A 19,906-nucleotide genomic window follows, 5' to 3' on the forward strand; every position below is an offset into this window, starting at 1 on the left:
TCTTTTCTGTTCCTTCAATGTATAACCAGAATGTACTTTTCAATCTGTGCATAAGATTTTTGAGAAATGGCGATCTAATAATGAGACTGACTATAGTTAGATATTCTTTAAGAGAATTTTCTAGAGTTCCTTACAGTAGTAAGTGTGCCAGAGGTGCCTGTTTCTTCAGGTCATTGTTTTCTGCAAAAAAGTTACCAGTGAGGTAACTTTTAGACATGTGGACTGTAAGTGCAGTCCTTGATTAAGGCCAATGTTTTCTAAACAATCCTTTATAAAACTCAGTTCACTAAACAAGTATTTGTTCTCATTTCCCACTACGATGAGTTATATATAATGTTGTTCAACAACTCATTAAAAACCCTAAGTTTTTACACTGAATTTTAAAACAGATTGAGGCTAAATTATATAACAGTAGTCTTGTTATTTTGGTTACCTACAAAACTGAATGAAATGTATTGGAACAGTATCTTGCCCTTGTACATGGAATAACTTCTACTATTGGAACAGATGTTAAGAGTTACAGCCACCTTTATGCTGTAGTACAAGAGGTTCCTTAATGAAATGGTTATTTTAAGTGAAAATCTTAAAATAAGTTTGGGTAAATACTTATATAGCTTTATATATAAGCATTGTTTCTTACTGTTTTTGCTGTGTTTTAGAGTTCCTGTCTGCAAGCAGTGTCAATAGGCTGGGAAGGAGGTGTTTATGTACAAACATGTGGTCACACTTTACACATAGATTGTCACAAATCTTACATGGAATCTTTACGGGTAAGTAAAACTAAAGGTCATATTTGTTTATTTGGATCTGAACTGTTCTTACTGAAATCAATTGAATTTATCATAGAAAGAATACTTGTGTTTACATGAGTGGACAAGATGGTTTTATTGTGTTTTCAAGAACTATGGATACTAAATCTCTTATTGCATGTTGACATTATTAACAAAAGTACTTTGTTTTCAGTTATTTTGATATATCAGAAAAAATACTTAAACCATGTAATAAAATAAATACTAAATGATGACTTCTTGTTCATATGAAACTGCTTTTTTATTCAAGATTACTTTATGCGTTATTTCTGTGAACAATACCTTCTATTTTTAGTATCAGCAGTGGTCTTACTGAAACTTAACCTCTAGAGAAATAGGAAGCTGTGCAATCTTGATTGGATCCCATGATGAATTGTTCTTTTCCATATTAATTTAAATTTGCTTTCAGCAGTAGTTGTGTTGTCAGGATAAATGTAAAATAATATAAAAATTATATAAAATAATATAGCAATAAAATCTGGACTTTCATAGTGGAGTTTCACTTTACAGAATTTTGGAAATGTAATTTTTTGCATCACATAAACTCTGAAGTCACTTTTTTGATGGATTCTCTATTAAACTTGAAATAAACTGTTACTCCACCTCATTGTTGAACATTTCTAAATTATTTAAGTGAACGTCTGATCTTAGCATGTTTTACTACTACCTAGATGAGTGCATAATAATTTTGAATATTTCCTAGCATTCTTATTACCAAAATAATTTATGTAGACTTGTTTTCATCTGGATAAAACATTTATTTTTACATAATACGATCAGAGGTGAACATCCAGTAAGGTATGTAAAAGCCTCAGCATTCTGGGCTGATTGCATGAAGGTTACATTACAGTCACTGTTTACTTAGCAGTTCTCCCAGGAATGGGAAACCATGGAGGCAACTCCTGACACAGAAGCAAGGTTGCTTGCTAGTAACATGAATACTGAGGAAATGTCCTCACTTCCCAAACACATACTTCTGCGTCCATTTTTTGATCCTTCATGTGATACAAGAAATAATCAGGATTTTTCTCATGCTGCCCTACAATGGCTATTTGATTAGGGTTTTTTTAAGCCTGTACTTGGAGTCTCAGAAGACTTTATGGAAATAGCTAGAAAGAGACAACACTCATGAAAGGTTCAAAACACTCCATTGAGGTCTTTCTAGTTTATTATGGGGATATTGTTGACAATGAAGAATACTTAAAAATTAGGAAAGTTGAGTTGGAGGATTGTAAGACAGTGTCTAGTAAAGATCTTTGTCAGTAAAGTGAGGAACTATTATAATAACCCTTTCTTTACAGGTTTTTGGTTTTAGACTTAGAATTAGCTATACATCTGAAATATCAAAGTAAAAAAACTATAATCTTCTGCAAATTTCAGTTACATATTCTTTATTTTCTTTTAGAATGACCAAGTCCTTCAGGGTTTTTCAGTGGACAAAGGAGAATTTACCTGTCCCCTCTGTAGGCAGTTTGCTAACAGTGTTCTTCCTTGTTATCCTGGAAACAACGTGGAGAGAAGTGTTTGGCAAAGTCATAGTAACAAGTGTATGCAAGACCTTGTACAAGAGGTGGAAGATCTTCAAGAACAGCTGGGAACTTTCCCAGTAAGCATCAGTGTAAGGCAGAAAGATCCTTGTTAATTTGCCTCTACCTTTCAGTTTTTACATTATATTGCATTTGTGACCTCTTAAAAACTTGGGAACCTGGGAAAGTTCATTCTTTTCTGATATGGAAGACAGCATACCATTTTTTTCACATAAAGAAATTTTAAATATTTAAAGTACTTACTGCATTACCTACTAAAAATAAACAATTGAAAAGCTGTGACAAAATGTGATTAATATAATTTTTTATGGAGTACATTTTCGTTTTTTTCCATAGCGATTTACATAAAATTGAGTCGTGTAGTATAAAATTAATTTGTCATTTCTTTACAATATAAAACCGACAATATTCTTGTAACTGGAAGCTATTTAAACAATACCTGTTAAGAACTTCTTAAGGTATGGATTATTTGTTTTACAGAAAGAGCAGTTTACAGATGCTTATGTGTTACAAAGCTTCATGAGGTCATCTGAAAGGCAGAATAAATTAAATTTTGTTAACCTTCCAATCTTGGAGATGCTTTGTGTTATTTTTGCATACTTGTACAGTGCAAATATACTCTAAAAGAACACAAGCAGTGAGATTCTTGAACTTAGGAGTTGGACAAAGCAGTTATGTTTTTATATTCAGAGCAAATCAAAATAACTTTGCAGAATATTTTAACACTTCTGTGAGACAGAATACTGGCTTTTAATGCATATTTTTTCATAACCTGCAAATGTGTTTTACAGATATGAAAGTGCTACACTTTGCAATCAACTACTGCATTTGCTGAGGTAAAATTAAGTAATATTCTCTCATGTCTTTGTTTATAGTCTGAAACCAATCTCAGTAAAGAAATGGAATCTGTAATGAAAGATATAAAAAGTACCACACAGAAGAAGTATACAGATTATAGTAAGAGTCCTGGATCACCTGATAACGATTTCCTGTTCATGTATTCTGTAGCCAGGTGGGTATGTTTTTCTTTTTGTTTTTTTTTCCTTTTGTATTTCTCACTTATGTTCTTAGTCACCAGATAGTTTTCTTCTTTAAAAAAAAAAAGAAAATATTTCATCCTCTCCAGAAAGTACTTTTTGAATACTTAGTACATCAAGGTTATGTTTTCTGGTCATATGCAGGCATATGCAAAATTATGCACCTCTTAGTTCTAATTTTTAGTATGTGCAGCAGTGGCATAAAACCTGGAGAACAATGTGTCGTGTGCTTATTTAGTGTTCTTCTTCATTCAAGGTTTTGCTTTCCATATATCAAACTTTTATGTTGAATTTCTTTTTCTGCCTTTCTTTCCAAAATTGTCAACTCTCTCCTACCTTTCTTTAGTAGAATGAGGTTATTTCTGTATCACTGCCATATTGCTAGTTTTTATATCAGAGGGTGTTTTTAATTTTTTTCCCAAAACATTAGTTTTATTTACTTAAGTGGGAGTCACAGAAGGCTCTTTTTCTACATCAGCAACCAGGAATCTCTCTTCACATGGGTAGACTTCTAATAAAAGTGTTGAAACCACCAGCATTTTCTTTGTGAAGTTTGATTGCAGTTTTAGAGCTGTCAGTGTCACAGTCTCCAAGAAAATCTAACAGTCCTCCCTTCCATCTATACCATTAATGTTAAGATACTCTGAATAGTTAATCTTTTCAGAGTTACTATAGTGGAAGGTTTTCCCATAAGAAGTTGAAATACTCATTAAGCAAATAGTTTTTCAGACTCACTGATGCCTTCAGGGTAGGTGCTGACTGCAGAGGAGCTGCAAGCACACAAGGGATACCATCCAGTAGCATTTTTCTATTGCGCTTTCATAAACTCTGATTGCTGACTGTCTTTAGTATATGAGCAGTGGAAATATTCAAGACTTGGCTTGGCAGGATTCTGAGTAATCAAATCTAAGGGTCAGTTTTTGACAGAAGATTAGACCATCTAATCTCCAGAATCCTCTTCCAGCTTAGATTATTGTATAATTGTATTAAAAGAAATATCTGTATTCTTCAAGAATTTTTAAACTGATTTTATACCCTTCCAGAAATACAAAGGACTCAAAATTAATGTTTTGCATATAAAAATATGTAATCATGCCATTTAAGGTGCAAGAATAGTGTTACAGTACATTTCTGGGTGTAATGTTATATAATCTGTAAAATGTTAGCTAAACATATTTTTAAATGTCTCTCTATATTATTTTTATATTTACACATGGAGCCCAAGATTTTTTCATTCCAAGAGTTAAAAATACTTCAAACCAGAGCAGCATTTCATTGCTGCTTGCACTGCTGGGGAGAGAAATTTCACTGCTGTGATTAGGATATACCACTTGTACTCATTGTGACCTCTTCTTGTTAGGTTAGACTGGTGTCAGCAGTTTTCCATTTATCCATGACTGAAGGATTTCAGGTGTTGGATCCAACCTTTCTGTATCATTACCATAACTCATAAGGTCACTTATGAGGGTGGCTGGCAGATCAGCTACAAAGTGGTTAATTTCTGCCCAATCCAGATTTATGTGCTTCTACTACTTGATAATTGCATAAGAACTACAGGTTAAAAAAAATTTCAACTTTTAAAAAGGTGTTTTAATACAACCTTGCAGACTGTATTTATGGAAATAAATATGTAAGTCAGCTGGTTGTCCTCCAAACTGAAAGAGTTTTCTTTGCATGATTTTAGTATGTGTTGTTTAATTTTAAGTATTCAAACAGTGAACTATCCACAATTAAAATTGCTTACAAAATTATGTACTGAAGTAACTTGCCTTCTGGAAGTTATTACTATCATTCAACCTGTTTCTTTCTTATTTCCATCCAGTTCTTTCTGAGGTAATGATACCCCTCTGTTCCTAACCAGCCAGTAACTTTGTGTATTTCTAGTTTCATGTGTTCTGAAGCTCTTAACTGGTTTTGGTCAAACCATCTACATCTATTATTCAGTTTTTCCTGGTATTTAACACACAGATAAAGTGGTCAAGATGATAAGCAGCCCCTGTTTAAATAAGCATTTGAATGCAGTGATATTTTTATTGACTCTATATATTTGCAAGTGAATTAAACACTCTTAATCTTCTTATAAGTTGTGTTCCATTTTCAATCAGAAAATGACATCATCTGCTGTCTTAAAAGATGCTAGTTTACAGCTGGAGGCCAGCTTTGAAGTGGATTTCTGCATGCTGGAATGGGAATACTGCTGGTGAAACGAGATGTAGCCAGTTTGCTGTAGCTTATCCTTTCTGCTTCAGGAAAACAAAAACTTACTTTTCTTAATTTTTGCTTACCCGGACAGATGTCACTGGTAGCAGAGAAAAAGAAATTACAAAGGAATTCTCTACCACTTAGTGGGAGGGCTAGCCCCTGCCTGTTTTGCTAGCATTCTGGGTCTTGGCATCCTGATTTGCATGCACAGCTGGAAGAGCAGCTCCTTGGCTATCTCCTGCTGCAGTCTTGCCTACAGTCTTACCTTGTTAAATTTGTACCCTTTTCATATGCCTCCCTTCTTGGCTTTGCTGACATTTTTGAGAGTAGTGCAGTGTGTTATTCACAAATTCACATGTGCCTAGCTTTATTTTTAACAGTTCCACATTCATAGCATTGGTGACTGTCATTTGTGGCAGTATCTTGGAGGATTGTTTCTGTATTGCATAGCTGTAGGTCTCGTGCTTTTCTTGGCTATGCCAAGGTGGAATCATAGAATATCCTGAATTGGAAGGGACCCATTTCTGTCAGCTATGTATAGATTAACGTAAGAGCCCTGTGTTCTTTCCTTCCAGTTTGTGCCTCAGTATCTGTATTTTTTCCATATATATGTTGTGTTTGTAAAGTGAAGTGGGAAAAATGATAGCGCTTAATATGCTTTTTCTGTCATAATAGGAAGAGGGGGTCCATCCAAATATGTTCCCTTTCTGGAAAGGGCATTGCATTTTTACTTCCCCCTACTCTGTCCTTGTGTGAATTCTGAGAAAGATGCAATCACCCTCCCCACTCCAATGTTTCTCTAATATAAGCCCACAGGAAGGGATGAAGTAGGTCTGGTTTTAATCATGAGTCTGGACAGCTGAGCAAAATCCATCTTCTCGGGGGTTTTTTCTGTGAGTGAGGAAGATAAAACCAGTGTTCTACAAAATTTGTTGCTCCAGTGAATGACGCAAAGATTTTTAGATAGGGGAAACAGTCACTCACATAGATTTTCTATCTCCTCTTTCCTTCACGTTGAGAAGGCTGAGATAGCAAAGAAGGCTTTCTGAGGCCGCTCTGTGTTCCACGCTTCTATCAGATGCCCCCAGTTTTACTTCATTACTTTTCTTCAGTAAAGGGCAGAGGGTGCTCAGGTCCTCAAGACAGAAGGGAGCTGAAATTAGGGAGGAGACACACTAGTCTCCTTCAAATATGATTGAGGTCTGTACCTGATTTAGGATATTTTATGATAGGTAAGTGTTCATTTTCACAGAAGGTGCTTTATCTACTGTGCACTTGTAAGCCAAAGTTCAGGTATGTCTTGAAAAAGATGTACTGAAGGAAAAGGTTAATACATTTCCAAGAAAGCTGAACTGAAAGGTGTTGTCTTTGAGAAGCTGGGGGCAATGAAGAAGTGTGGGAGGTGCGAGTTGGTATGATATGTGTGAAAGGAGTATATGTTTCCAAAAATAACTCTCCTTATATTCCTTGTAGCAAGAAGTGCTATATGATGCCTCCTATGTATCAACAAGAGGTTTTTTTCAGAATTGTCCCTGAGGTTTGTTTTGTAAAGTTGTACATGTTTCTCGGTGAAAGGAAAATTTAAAACTCTAGATCTAGAAAATTATTCTTAGATATTCAGGTAGTCTTTTTGATTTAAATCTTAAGTATCTTGGTTTTAATGGAAGACTGCTATTAATTTTGTTCTAGGAATTAGTTATCAGAAGGTTTGTAGAAATAAACATACTGGTTTTCTTTATATTCCCATGATGAACTAGCACATGCTGATCTACAGTTGCTATTTTGTCCACTAATATGAAATCCCTGTCCCTGCTTCCTTGCTGGTAGATTTTTAGAAGTTCAGTGAGCACTACAAATCGCCTGAAGAGTGGAAAATTCCCCTGTCACACAGATGCCCTTATCAGCAGCAACCAGATGGAGCTCTGAGCAGGCACATTATCAATGTTAAATTGCCTTTTCTGAGTAGAGAGGATTAAAGCATTCCTTCAGAAATGGATGGCATAAGCTGCAAACTTAGGAATAGTAATATTCAGAAATGTTGCTATTTTAAAAACATATGAAAGTATCTTAACAAACATTGCATATCAAAAGTGTGTTATTCTTTCAAGTTGATAGAGCTGAAATTCTTAAAAAATAATTTATGAATAAAATAGTCATCCTGTAGTTTCTTCTTAAATATACGTGTGTAGGGGTGTGTGTTCTTAGCTTAGATATGCTATGTTCCCAAAATTCTAGAATAGATTTTAATATGTATTCAGTTATTATATTGAACCTAAAATTGTTTGATTTTTTTGTTAAAGGACAAAATATGTTTAGAGTGAGCTTTGTAGTTTGGATTGAATTAGCAAAATAACATTTCAGAGTAATAGAATTGTATTCCTTTATTTTAACTGAAGAAATGTATGTTGACTTATTAAAACAAGCTCTGAGAGAATATAACATAAATTGTTTGCTCCAAATCTTGGGGGTAAAAGATAATGCAGTACTAAAGCATCCAATTCCAAAATTAAACAAAGTTATCAAATTTGGCTTAAACAATTTGTACCTAAGTATCAGATTACAATAATACTAAGAAAGAAAGCATCATTGGGACGTGCAGGGATTTAGTGACACAACTCCTGTTCCATACTGATGAGCTGCAGTGAATGCCAGTATTTGATTCAGAATTAACCTCCCAGGCTTTTATTAACTAACTTATCTATAAAGGTCAGTGCTTTCATTATAATTTAGTCTGTATTCATACTTGGTTAGTTGATGCCATATCCATTGTACTGTCTGTTTGTTTAAAGCAAAACAGAAGCCCTGCCAGTAAAGAGAAGACTCTTTTAGATGTATTTGATGAACTGAAATTTAGCCAATCTGTATTTTCCAATTAGCACATAAAGTCCCCTATTATCAAGAGGCTGTGTGTGCATACAGAAAAATGCCTCAGAATTAACATTTTTTTAATTCTTCAGTCACAACTCAATGCCAATAATACAGTACTTATAACCACATATGGCAACATCTTCATAAGGCTTGTTTTATTCTGAGATGTATTTTGGCAGTATCTCATGCTAAAGATTAGTTCACAGTATGCTTTTATTAAGTGTATGCTGGGAGTTTGTCATGACTCATTCATGTCTGTAGAAGGTTCAATAATGCTGTTCCGTTCAACACTGTTATGGTTTTCTTACAGAACAAACTTGGAACTTGAACTGGTCCATCGAGGAGGAAATTTGTGTTCAGGAGGTGCAAGCACAGCTGGGAAAAGATCATGTTTAAGTAAGTTTCATGTTATTAAATGGAATATAAATTATTAGAATATTGAATGAAAATGTCTAGTTCTTTCTAACATTTTCTAAATTATGTCAACTTTTTCCTTTTAAAAAAACCTGGTTTTCCTACCATAAGTAGTCTTTGTTTTTTTTTTGTTTCTGTTTAAAAAATCTGAAAACTAATTTGCACAAATTATTCATTAGAGCTTTTCGTGTCTTGTGAATATGATCTATTTAGAAATCAATTGTCATAATATCCATGTAATATTTTTAATATGTTCACGTTTTCATGAGTAAAACTAGAAGTATTTTAAGGGTGAAGCAGGAAAGCTTTGTTTCACCCTGGCTGTTGCTAGGAATAGTAAAGAAATTTGTTTTTCTGAATGCTAATGTAGACTTGATTGTACACTTAGAAAAATTTGCCTAGTTCCTCCACTGGCAGGAAAGTTTTGCAAATTTTCCTTTGTAGAAACTCTCAAAGCTTCGTTGTTCTGAAACCTTTAATATTTGTCAAATGAAGCAGACAGAAGGTTTTTTTTTTTTTAACAGAAAATATTTTAATCTTTTACTGAAATGGACATTTTCTTTTGTCAGGAAAAACAGAGCCTGAGAATACAGCTACTACTAGTATTTGTTTAAGTCAAGCTCCTGTAGCAATAGCAGCAGATTCAGTAATAAAAATGTCAGAAAGCTTAGGCCCACCTCTACCTTTTAGTACATGATTTGTGGGGGATGCTTTTCCTCATCGTTTGAGGTGAGAAGCCCCCAAAGAAGTGTCATCAGGTGCTATGTTGTCCACATCTTCTCTAGGACAAAAGCCTTCTGTTACTGCCAGGAATGTAGTTCAAGTAATTTCATTCATGTGTTGTAGTTTTGAAAAGTAGTTTTAACTGTACTGCACATTGTCTTTCTCCATCATTACATCCCTTTCTCAGAAGACCAAAGTACCTGAAAAGTGTGTATTAAAAGAACATCTCCAGATCACTGTTTCCAAATTTGAAGCATTTAATAAACCAAGGTTCTACAGATAATTTCTACTTGTGTTATGATATGTTTTTAATTGTATGTTCACCTAGAAAGATGGACATTTTCTCTCTGAATTTTAGCAACTTGCTAATGTGTTTACCCATTTCACAACCATATTATTTGGAAGATGATGATGAGTAGTTTAAAGTGGAGATTTTAGCTTAAAATTGAGAAGTTCTTGAAAGTGAAAAAGTTTATAGTGATGTTACATGTAATGAGTGTATCCCTGTTTTCACATGGCTTTACTAATCATACAATTTCTTGACATTTTAGAGTTTAGAAGAATGAGTACAGAGAAGTCCTGTAATCTGCAAGGTCATATTTTTATCTTGTTGATAGTTTTTCAAAATGAGGAGATCTCTGCCATGTATATAGATGTGGTTTTGCATTAAGCAGCTTGGAGACATGAATGTCACCTGTTCATTGTTAAAATGTTCACATGCTGTTTATGTTCTGTAGTGGTACTTTATAAAATTGTTATGTAGCAAGCTAGTCATATTTAATCTTGCACTAAAATAGACTTGTTTTTTAATGTAAGGTAATGCAGTTCTCCTAGAACAGACCTGTACAGTATTTTCATTTATTATTATTATATTTATATTTGGACTTTAGGCTAAATATGACTAGTGGGATCAGAGTTAGTTATATATATATATATATATATATATATATAAAAAACAGGGTTTTTTTCACTAAACCATTATATAATTGTGTGTTTCCTTCATTGCCCCTTCCATATGGTTGCATTTAAAAGATAAAAAATGGCAGTTCTATATATGCATGTTCTATAGTCGATTTTATCATTTTTCCATACTCATTTATTTTTCCAAGAGGTAATCCTGTTTTTAAAGTTTCACTTAAAATGTACCTTCTTCAACTTCTTCATTGTCTTATGCGATGAGGAAAGAATGATTTTAAAAATCCGTACCCCATCTAGGACTTGAATATTGTTTTGTTGAAATCTTTTTTGCACAGTATTGAAACTGCTTTTGTTTTTAAGCGTCACTCAGGTTCAGCAGAAGTAACCCAAAGTATAGCCCACTTTTGTTTTTCATATGTGTGAGATACTGGAGTGTTTCTCTTGTGATTAAGCATACCATTCTGTATTAGTCTTGTAACAACTGTAAAGTTTGGTGATTAGATATTGTGGAAAACAGAATATGTTGTCCCAGGTGAGCTGTTACAGCAGCAAACGTCAAGGAAGATGGTGGGAACAAATAGGTCAAGAGCTGTTTTATTAGATTGCACCAGGAGGGCAGCTGCTCTTGGGAAGTAAATTTAAGAATGATTAATGTAGCTGTTAGTGTCAGTGACCAAGTCTGTGTGAGAAGAATGGTGAAGAAAATTTGGCTGTAAAATTGCCATTTCAAGGCTTAAAATTTGTGTGTGTGCGCAACCAAAAAAATGCAAATAGAGTCCTATTACTTATTACTTAAAAATTGAGTCCTGTTTTAAGGACTACAATACAGTGTTAGAGTCTATGGCCTTGAAAATTCTCTTGAATTTAGGAGATAATTATGATATGTAAAAATTGTACAGGTTTTATTTCTCTGTTTTATAAAGCGTAAGAGATCTGTTGTGCTCTTTGTTTGTATTGTGCTGTATTTATAGAATGGGTTCAGAACACAGCATTAAGGCTGAATAATTATCACTTCTCTGTACGATTTTTGTATAAGGCCATGAGCAACCTGGTCTAGTGGGAGGTGTCCCTGCCCATGGTGGCAGGGTTTGGGACTAAATGTTCTTAAAGTCTATTCCAACTCCTTAACATTCTGTGATTTTGTGACCTCTCTTTAATTTGTGTGTGTTTGCCTCTACCATCATTACTCTGGTAATCTTGCAATAGTTGATGAACAGTTCCACAAAATTTAAAAGTTACCCATAAATGAGTTCATAATCTAGTAATTTCTTCCTTTTAACTTTTAAATAGTTCTTTTCTTTCTTTCCGGCTGTTTTCTTTCTTTTTTTTCCCTTTTCCCCTTTGTGATAAGGATCGGATTAGGGGTTTTGGGAAGGATTAAATATTCTATCCTCTTGTCCTCTGGCTTCAGTTTCTGTGTAAATGAGCTCCTTATCCTTATACTTCCCACAGATAGCAGTCTGGCATTGCAGCATCAACTGCATTAATGGAAAGGACATTAATTTACAACAAGACAGAAAAAAAATTATTTAAGACTTATTTAAACTCTCCCAAAATAAAATGGCCAGCGCCTTTGTGACTTCTAGAACGGTGGTTCTAACCATGGAGATACAGTATTGTTCCATGGGAGTTGTGTGTATTGGTTGGTTGGTTTAGTTGGTCAGGTTTTTTTCTCTTGTTCATTTGAAGGCTGTATCTGCATTATGATGTTAAAATCAGTTTAATCACTGTTCAGTATGTGTTTTGGTGAGCACAGAAACTCACTGTGACATTAAGGATTTTCTAAGTTGTTCATGCTCCCTCTGTATCAAATTTTCCAACTGTGTTGAGGGTAATGGCTGTCTCCATTTTATCAATATGGTCAGTGACCCTTACAACCGCTTAGTATTGGTTATTTCTTTAGGAAGAAAAACCTAATTCTTTTATGATTCGTTATATTCCAGGTGTTTCTTTCCTGTAATCTGTTAGTGTGAATATGGTTGCAAAGATTCCTGCCCAGCTCTCTGCAACTGCTGAAAATAAAAAGAATAAAAGAAGTTTTCGGGAATGCCTCTCTACAATGGATTCCCATGGTTGGTTGGGCTTTTGGTGCTGCAGGTTTTGAGGTTTTTTTAGGTTTTCTTTTGCTTTTTTGGGGGGGAGGTGAGTAGGGAGAGAGTTGTTTATGTTTGTTGTGGGGGAAGGGTGTCAGTTAGGAGCTGTCAATCTGCAGATCCTTGGTGCCCGTTCATGCTAACTTTGAAAAAGCAGTTTTTCTCACCAGCAGGTAATCCTTAAGTATTTTCTAAAGACTTTGGTATGCCATTAATATCTACTGTGGGAGAAGCATAGATAAGTACTGTTAGAACTCTATTGCCAAAGTTCATTTCATACACTGGCAAGTTTCATGTCAAGGATAATTAGCTGCTTCATCAGCAATTAACACTTGAGATTTTGTAAAGACTATCGTGTCTTAATGCCTTAATGGGCTTTTCCTGACCTTCACATTTTTTTTATTCACTGATTCAAATTACTGGATCAGAGATAAATGATCATCAGCAATGCTGTCAGCAGGTCTTTGCAGCTGCTGTTGCTAAGTGGACTATATAAATCCGTACAGGGAGGAAAAAATTCCTCAATCTCCTTATTAACAATCAAGTCCCATCTGGCTGTATCAAGTGGCTTTTGGTATCATTGACATTCTTCTTTATAGTACCAGGAAACTTCAGGGGGAGAAGAAGGGTGTAGCATCTCTAGTCTGGTAAGATCTTCACAGTTGAGACAAGGATGTTCTCGATTCTACTTGCAGAGAACTACTGTGTCAGTGTTTTGTGATCTTTTTGCATTGTAAATTTATACAATGTAAAAAGAGAAGTCTGGATCAAAATAGCAAAATAGAGATTTCCGTGACAGCAGTATGTGTTCTTTATGTCCTCCTAAAACAGAGATTGGGGAATAAACAGAAAGTCAGCTAATTCCTTAGTTATTTGTTATCATTATTACAGCACATTGCTGTACATTGTGGAATTGGCATTAATAACAGAAAACATTATCTTATTTCAGCTCTGGTAATTTGACAATTTAGTTTACAGTCAAGAGACCAGAAAAAAAGCAGCAAAACTTAAGCAGAAATTTGGAATCGCTTTGGCAAAGACCAAGACCAAGATTACTAGTGAGACCAAAACTTACAACTGCATGCAACTTCCTGAATCACTCATTTTTGTTAGTTCAGCACAACATTTTTGAAAGGTCTGCCATTCGTCTGTCAAATCGCTATGTGTTCATCTCTCTGAGTTTGGTCATCTTTTATGCTGTGCATACCACACTAGACCTGAAAAGGGTTGTGGAATTGCCTTTGTAGTCTCCTGCTTTGTGCACTTTGGCAAAGCAGAATATTTTTTTTGAGAGGTTTGTCAACATCTGTAAAATGAATGTGCTTTAATATTAAAAATAGTAAAGAATGCATCTGCAGGTGCTAGTGCAGGCAATGTGTTTATATAGACAAAATACCCATTTATCTCTGTTTTTTATGAGAGGAGCAGCATTAGAATGCTTTCTCTTACAGCTTCCCACCCAGTGCAAAGACAGCATCTTATCCTTTGAGCTGCTCTTTTGAAAGTACTGATTCCAGTTGGGTTTATTGCTCCTCTGTCACGGTAGGTTAACTTGCAATAAGTTATACTGTGCATCCAAATGGTGTGATTTTTTTTTTTTTTCTATTCAAATTAACTGGATGCAGCCTATCTAAAGTATTATGAATTTATGAGGAGAGGAGGATCATATTCAATTTTTTTCCCCATTTACTTCTCAAGATTTGTTATCATAATACCTGTAGTTCTTGTTTTGTTGTGACTTCATAATTTTCATTCCTTAATGTTGTTGCTGCTGCACTTTCTGAAATTATTCTTCCTACAAAATTCACTTACGAATGTTCTTTTGGTGACTGAGCTACAGCCAGGCCCTGCCTTTCCTCCTTACAAAGGTGGGCTCTCCTGGAGAGAATGGAAGATGGACTGTGAATGGCAGAGCAGCTTGGGGTGCCTGGTGGGGTTATGGCCTTGCATGCCATTCTTCACAAGTCTGAGCAAGGTTGTTGATTGTGGGCCATTGTCATGGTAATGTTTTGCTGATACTTTTCAAAAACAATAATTACACGTATTCTAAAGGTTCCAAGTAGTGTATAAGAAAATGAGAGGGCAGACTGTATTTTGTGTTTATGTTTTGGAATTATGCATTCTCACAAATACACAGGAAAGACCCTCTGGTCTTCCTTTGGCCCAAGGCAGGTTTCTGCTGGTCCCTCAGGCATAAGGACGTGGTGAGCACGTAAGCTTGGCGTAAACCAAGCTACCAGTTCTCGATTTCCAGTGCTCTGGTGTTTCCCTGCCGTTTCTCCAGTAACTCATAGTCACAGTAGGTGACTGGAGTCACCGTGGTGCAGAACAGATACACCTTGATGTGTGCTCCCCACACCGCTGCGGTGCCGCGGGTGCAGCGCCACCCCATGAGGGGCACTGGGACCGATGCCCGCCCGGGGACCTTCCCGTGCCCATCGTGCGGCCTTGTGGAGGAGCCAGAGCTGCGGAATCGCAGACAGAAAGTACCGTCTTACCCAGCAGCTGAACGGCGTTTTGCTGGGCGCAGTCAGTCAGCGTTACAGTGCGTCTCGATGCCGTAAATGTTGGACACTAACAAATAAATTCTCCAGTGCTAGGATTTGATGCTTGCCTGCTTAATTTCGTATTAGTAAGAGCTCAAAGAAAGCTGTTAAGGGAGCAGAGGATTAATTAATACAATTAATGAAGAATTATTAATTTTTTTTTTTATTTTGCACAGTTGCTCATTTCTGTTTGAGGCAAGAAGCAGTTGAGAATAAAAACCCCATTCCTTTTAGTGAACAGGCAAGAGGGAAGGAACAGATACTTTCATGAGTTTCCTTCCAAATAAAACCTGCTCGATTTTTTTTTTTTTTATTATTTTGATAAAATATAACTGTATTTTCAGGGTTTTGATCTCTTTCAGCAAAGCAGTGTTTTGCTAAGAATCTCTTGCCAGGAGAATAGATGACTTATTTTGTCCTCATTGACTGTTTTTATTCAGAAAGCAGGTGACAGCTATCAATTCCAATGCCATCTACATCTCCAATTATTTTACAAACCCCAGGAGCTAATTACAGCCCTGAGGCTCTGGCAGTCAGCTGACTTCATCATGCGACTCTTTTGGCCATTGCATACCTCTGAGTAATTGTCTATTTATGGAAAATAAATTAATAGCTGCTATTTCTACTTTAAAAAGAGGACCAGTGAGTCTGTAGGTTGAGCAAGTGCATTGTAGAGAGAAAGGAGAGAGATTAAGAGAGAAAGTGGCAAAGGGATCAATTGAAAGAATAAGAGGGGTGGAGGGGAAAGATGTTGTCAGGATGCTAGGGGAAAAAGTTAAAATAAAAGGGAGGAAGGAAGCAGAGTCCCAGAAAAGTGAACAGGAGAAACAGGCATGGCAGCAAATAGCAAGACAGAGTGTCACAGGAGGAAAAATAGTGAGCAAAATTGTGGGAAATGATGATATTTTAAAATATTGAAATATAAACCTATAAAGATAAAAAAAGATGTGTTTTCTCGTAACTGTATTATAAACACAGAAAAAGAAGTGAAGTCTGAGTCCCTAATAGTCCTGATCTAGTTGAAGATGTCTCTGCTCATTGCAGGGTGCTTGGACCAGATGACCTTTAAAGGTCTCTTCCAACTCAAACCATTCTGTGTTTCTTATTGCATATACATCTCTGAAAATGCTGTCAACATAGATGGTGCTTGCCTTCTTGGATTGCTTAAGGGAAGAAAAGATTAGATGTTATCTTTATTTGTCTTGATCATATGATCCATAGAGAAATGAAAACTGTGCATTTTAATAGAAGATACTGCAGTAAACCTCCATGAATAATTATGCATCCTTTGTTTGAAAAATTCTGCAAGTGTTTTGTAAATTATATTTTTGATACAGTGGTTGTACAGAAGGTTTTGAATTAGTGAATATCAATAAACTTTGCCTGCAGGTTGTATGGACAAATCTCTGATGTTATAAAGACTCGCTACTTTGGCATCCTTGATGTGTGGTCAGACGTTTGTTGGATTTGGTTTTTTTTCCCCTCATCCAAAAGTTTCCTACAAAATAATCAAAAGAAGGCACAAGGAAGAATAATAACCTTTTAAGAATAAAGAGCTGAAGTGATCCTACTGTAGGCTGTAACTTCTAGCAGCTTTGGGTTAATTTCAAATATGTTGTGCACAGAACTTAATTGTGGGAGAGGGAAATAAAAGCTGTGTGATAAAAGTATATCAGGCTCTGTTTAGAAGAAGTGTTTAGGAAATCATGGCTTCTGGCACAAACTGGAGAGGGAAGTGAAGTGAGCATGTAACCTTAGCAACTTAAGAGCATATGAAACAGGATTTTTTTAGAAGGCCTGAAATTAGGTACGTGGAGCACCAAAACAACTGAGATCTGGCCAAAGCTTTCTAAACGGCCTTTCTCTGTCTCAGAATTTCAGGAGAGAAAAAAAAGGGCATTTTTCTTTATGCATGCCTATGGTCACTGCCTTCTATTGAAATCTTACTTCTCTTCAAAATCTTATTTTAAAAACAAATAAATACATAATAAAAATATGCTTATGAGAGTACCAGCTTACTTGAAATGAGATGACAGACTTTTCAGAATCTTGAAATACATGATGGCAATTTAATGTGAAATACTTTGTATCATTGTATATAATAATCAGCAATTTGTCTTCACCTTTCAGATCAGCTGTTCCACGTATTGGCCATGCACATGCGCCTCTACAGTATAGACTCTGCATACAATCCCTGGAGAAAACTAACCCAGCCGATGCAGGATAAAAATTCAGAGCAAGTATTTTAATTTACCCAATATCAGTTTTACCTGGTGAAAGAAACATCCTTACAGAGGCACTTTGGGTAACTTTCTGTCTTAATTTAAATTCTCTGTGAGGTAGGCTGCTGAACTTAACATCTAAAAATTTTATGTGTGAATTTGTAAAAATAAACTTTCTAATTTCTTTTACCTAAGAATCTGACACATACCAGTTTTGAGTTGAATTTTAAATACACCTCTTGCAAGCTTAAACACATGCAAATTGAATATTATTGGGTAAGTGGATAAGTGCACTGCTGTTCTTGATATGGATGCTACACAAAATGTACATTGAGATTAAGCTGAGAAATAGTTTATTGAAAGGTGAGCTGTTACAGAAATAATGTAAGTAGGCATATTATATGTGAGAAATAATTCTATTTTAAGCTAAAATTTTCATCTTGCTTATTTTAAACAAGTTACTTACCTGAGTTTGCTTTAAGGCATCACCTTGCATACACAGGTGTACAAGGATTAACAGTATAATAAATGGAACAATGTATATGTGTTCTGCAAGGACTCATCTTCCTACTTGACTTAAGACCTTCAGATTCTACCTTGACGATGAGAAGAAAGGTTTCTTGCCCAAAACCAGATTATCGTTTTTCCTCATAAAAGGAAAACAGTAGATTGTTTTGGTTTTTGCTCTTGGCACCTTAAGCATCTTCTTCATACTAAGCTCTACACTTTGTAGCTTGCAGTAATGTCGAAAGACTGACTTTTTAGTGCCTGTCCAGCTGCATGTTTGTCAGTGTGTTTCTGGAAGCCTGAGGTGGAAAGTGTCATGTGATTTCAAAAACTGATCTAGACAAATGATGCCACAATCTTAATTGCAAATTGGGGGGAATTATTAAAACAACTGTTCTTGCTTCTGGTTTGGGATTTTACTGTTTGTCCTCTTGGGCCCGGGTTTCTTTTTGCAATGAACATCAGATTATTGCAGTAATTAAACTATATTAACAGATTAGTTTATGAACCATTAGCAGAACAAAGCCTTAAGGATTTCATAACCTGAAACCTATGCTATTCAGCATGTATTCACACTGCTTTGGGGATCTGTTTTCATGTGATTCTGGTTGAGACCTGACCTAGATTGAGCAATGGGGCAAAGTTAATAAATTTTGTGGATGGTTGACTGAGTTATATGAGGCAAAAATAAGATCATGTTGATAGGCCGTTGACAGAATAGCTGTGGGACTGATCGTGCACTTCTCATTTTGGCATTTTAAGAGCTTGCTTGCTTTGGAAGCAGCTCTTAACAGAGGGGGCTTACAGACTTGATGGAATTTGCCGTGCATTGGTCATATCAAGGCTAGATTGCTGCAAGTTAAATTTCATTGGGCAATATTATGAATAATTTGATGGTACTGTAGACTGAATGGCTTCTTGGCAGGGAGTGTTGCATGTTGGGAATGCATTTGAGCAGTTCTCATGTTTTCTGCATTAGTTTTCAATATTTCTTGGTAGACTTGATGATACTGGTTTGGCACAAAGTCCTGTAGGAAGCTACAACTGAGATATCATCCATTTTGCCATGTAATAGTTTACTTTTGAGATGCACAGATGCAGTCGAGCTGGAATGTTTTTGCTCACTCCTTGGAATACCTTTTTCCTACCTTAGTCTGCAGGCCCCAGAATGCTTCAAAGGAGACAATTTGAGGACATGTTTTTAATGCATAAATTAGAGCATAAAATGAATATCTGTAATTATATTGTAGAAGTTTGAAGCGGTAGTTTCACTTGTAGATGGTATTCATAGGATTGGTGTGTATGATCTAATTGCACACTTTTTAGAGTCACACAGCCTTTTGAGAAATACAGAATAGCAAATTTTTTCAGGTACAGGGAAGAGTGCTCAGGGCACTTAGAAGGTGACATGCTGCAGTAAACTGGAGAAGCTTAAGAGGGCGGTGGAGAAATAGTCACTGCAGATTTTAAATGAGGATGTCACTCTGCTGTTTTGAAGCTAACCCTCTAAATCATCAGCCTGACTGGCATGATACTTCAGGCAAAAACTTGTTAAAAAAAAGAAGTCTGAGAGGAAAAGATCTTTTATGACTATGTTACTATGATTCCAAACAATTTAACCTCAGGAAAGTCACAGAAGCAAAATAACTTTAAACCAACATGCTATATTTTTCTGTTTAATTTTTGACCTAAAATTAGTATTTCAGTTGAAAGCAATTTTCCAGAGAAGCTAGTTCCATCTTCATTTATTTAAAAAGATAATTTTCAAAACTAATCAAACAACAAAACCCCCAACCTGCAAAAATCTCTGGAATGCAAGTGCCATTATCTTTTCACCCTTATTTAATTGTAGCTCTTTTATTTAAATATACATAAATATTTACAGTTAAAACCACCCAGGTGTAGAACTCACAATTTTTATCTTAATTTTCCACAACCCAGCTATCATTCTTCATAAATAATGCCTTAGATTTCATGTGTCTGATAGAGCTGAACAAAGTAACTTGTAAAGACTCACAGA

The 19,906-nt window shown here is 35.5% G+C and overlaps 1 protein-coding gene across 6 annotated transcripts in view; it reads left to right on the forward strand.

Moving 5' to 3' along the window:
* UBR3 (ubiquitin protein ligase E3 component n-recognin 3) overlaps nucleotides 1–19,906 on the forward strand; it is a 103,648-nt gene that overhangs the window by 62,398 nt on the left and 21,344 nt on the right. For 4 of the 6 annotated variants that reach the window (XM_027733546.2, XM_027733548.2, XM_039387972.1 and 1 more), the window contains 5 exons: nucleotides 660–770; nucleotides 2,215–2,427; nucleotides 3,232–3,368; nucleotides 8,774–8,859; nucleotides 17,288–17,393. In XM_027733546.2, coding sequence (XP_027589347.1) covers nucleotides 660–770; nucleotides 2,215–2,427; nucleotides 3,232–3,368; nucleotides 8,774–8,859; nucleotides 17,288–17,393 — 653 coding nt within the window. The remainder of the gene's footprint in view (nucleotides 1–659; nucleotides 771–2,214; nucleotides 2,428–3,231; nucleotides 3,369–8,773; nucleotides 8,860–17,287; nucleotides 17,394–19,906) is intronic. The other 2 variants (XM_027733547.2, XM_027733549.2) reach the window with 1 other exon arrangement.

The sequence above is a fragment of the Pipra filicauda genome, unplaced genomic scaffold (genome assembly GCF_003945595.2).
Source record: "Pipra filicauda isolate LSUMZ 115617 unplaced genomic scaffold, ASM394559v2 scaffold5_size6683894_pilon, whole genome shotgun sequence".
NCBI lineage: Eukaryota > Metazoa > Chordata > Aves > Passeriformes > Pipridae > Pipra > Pipra filicauda.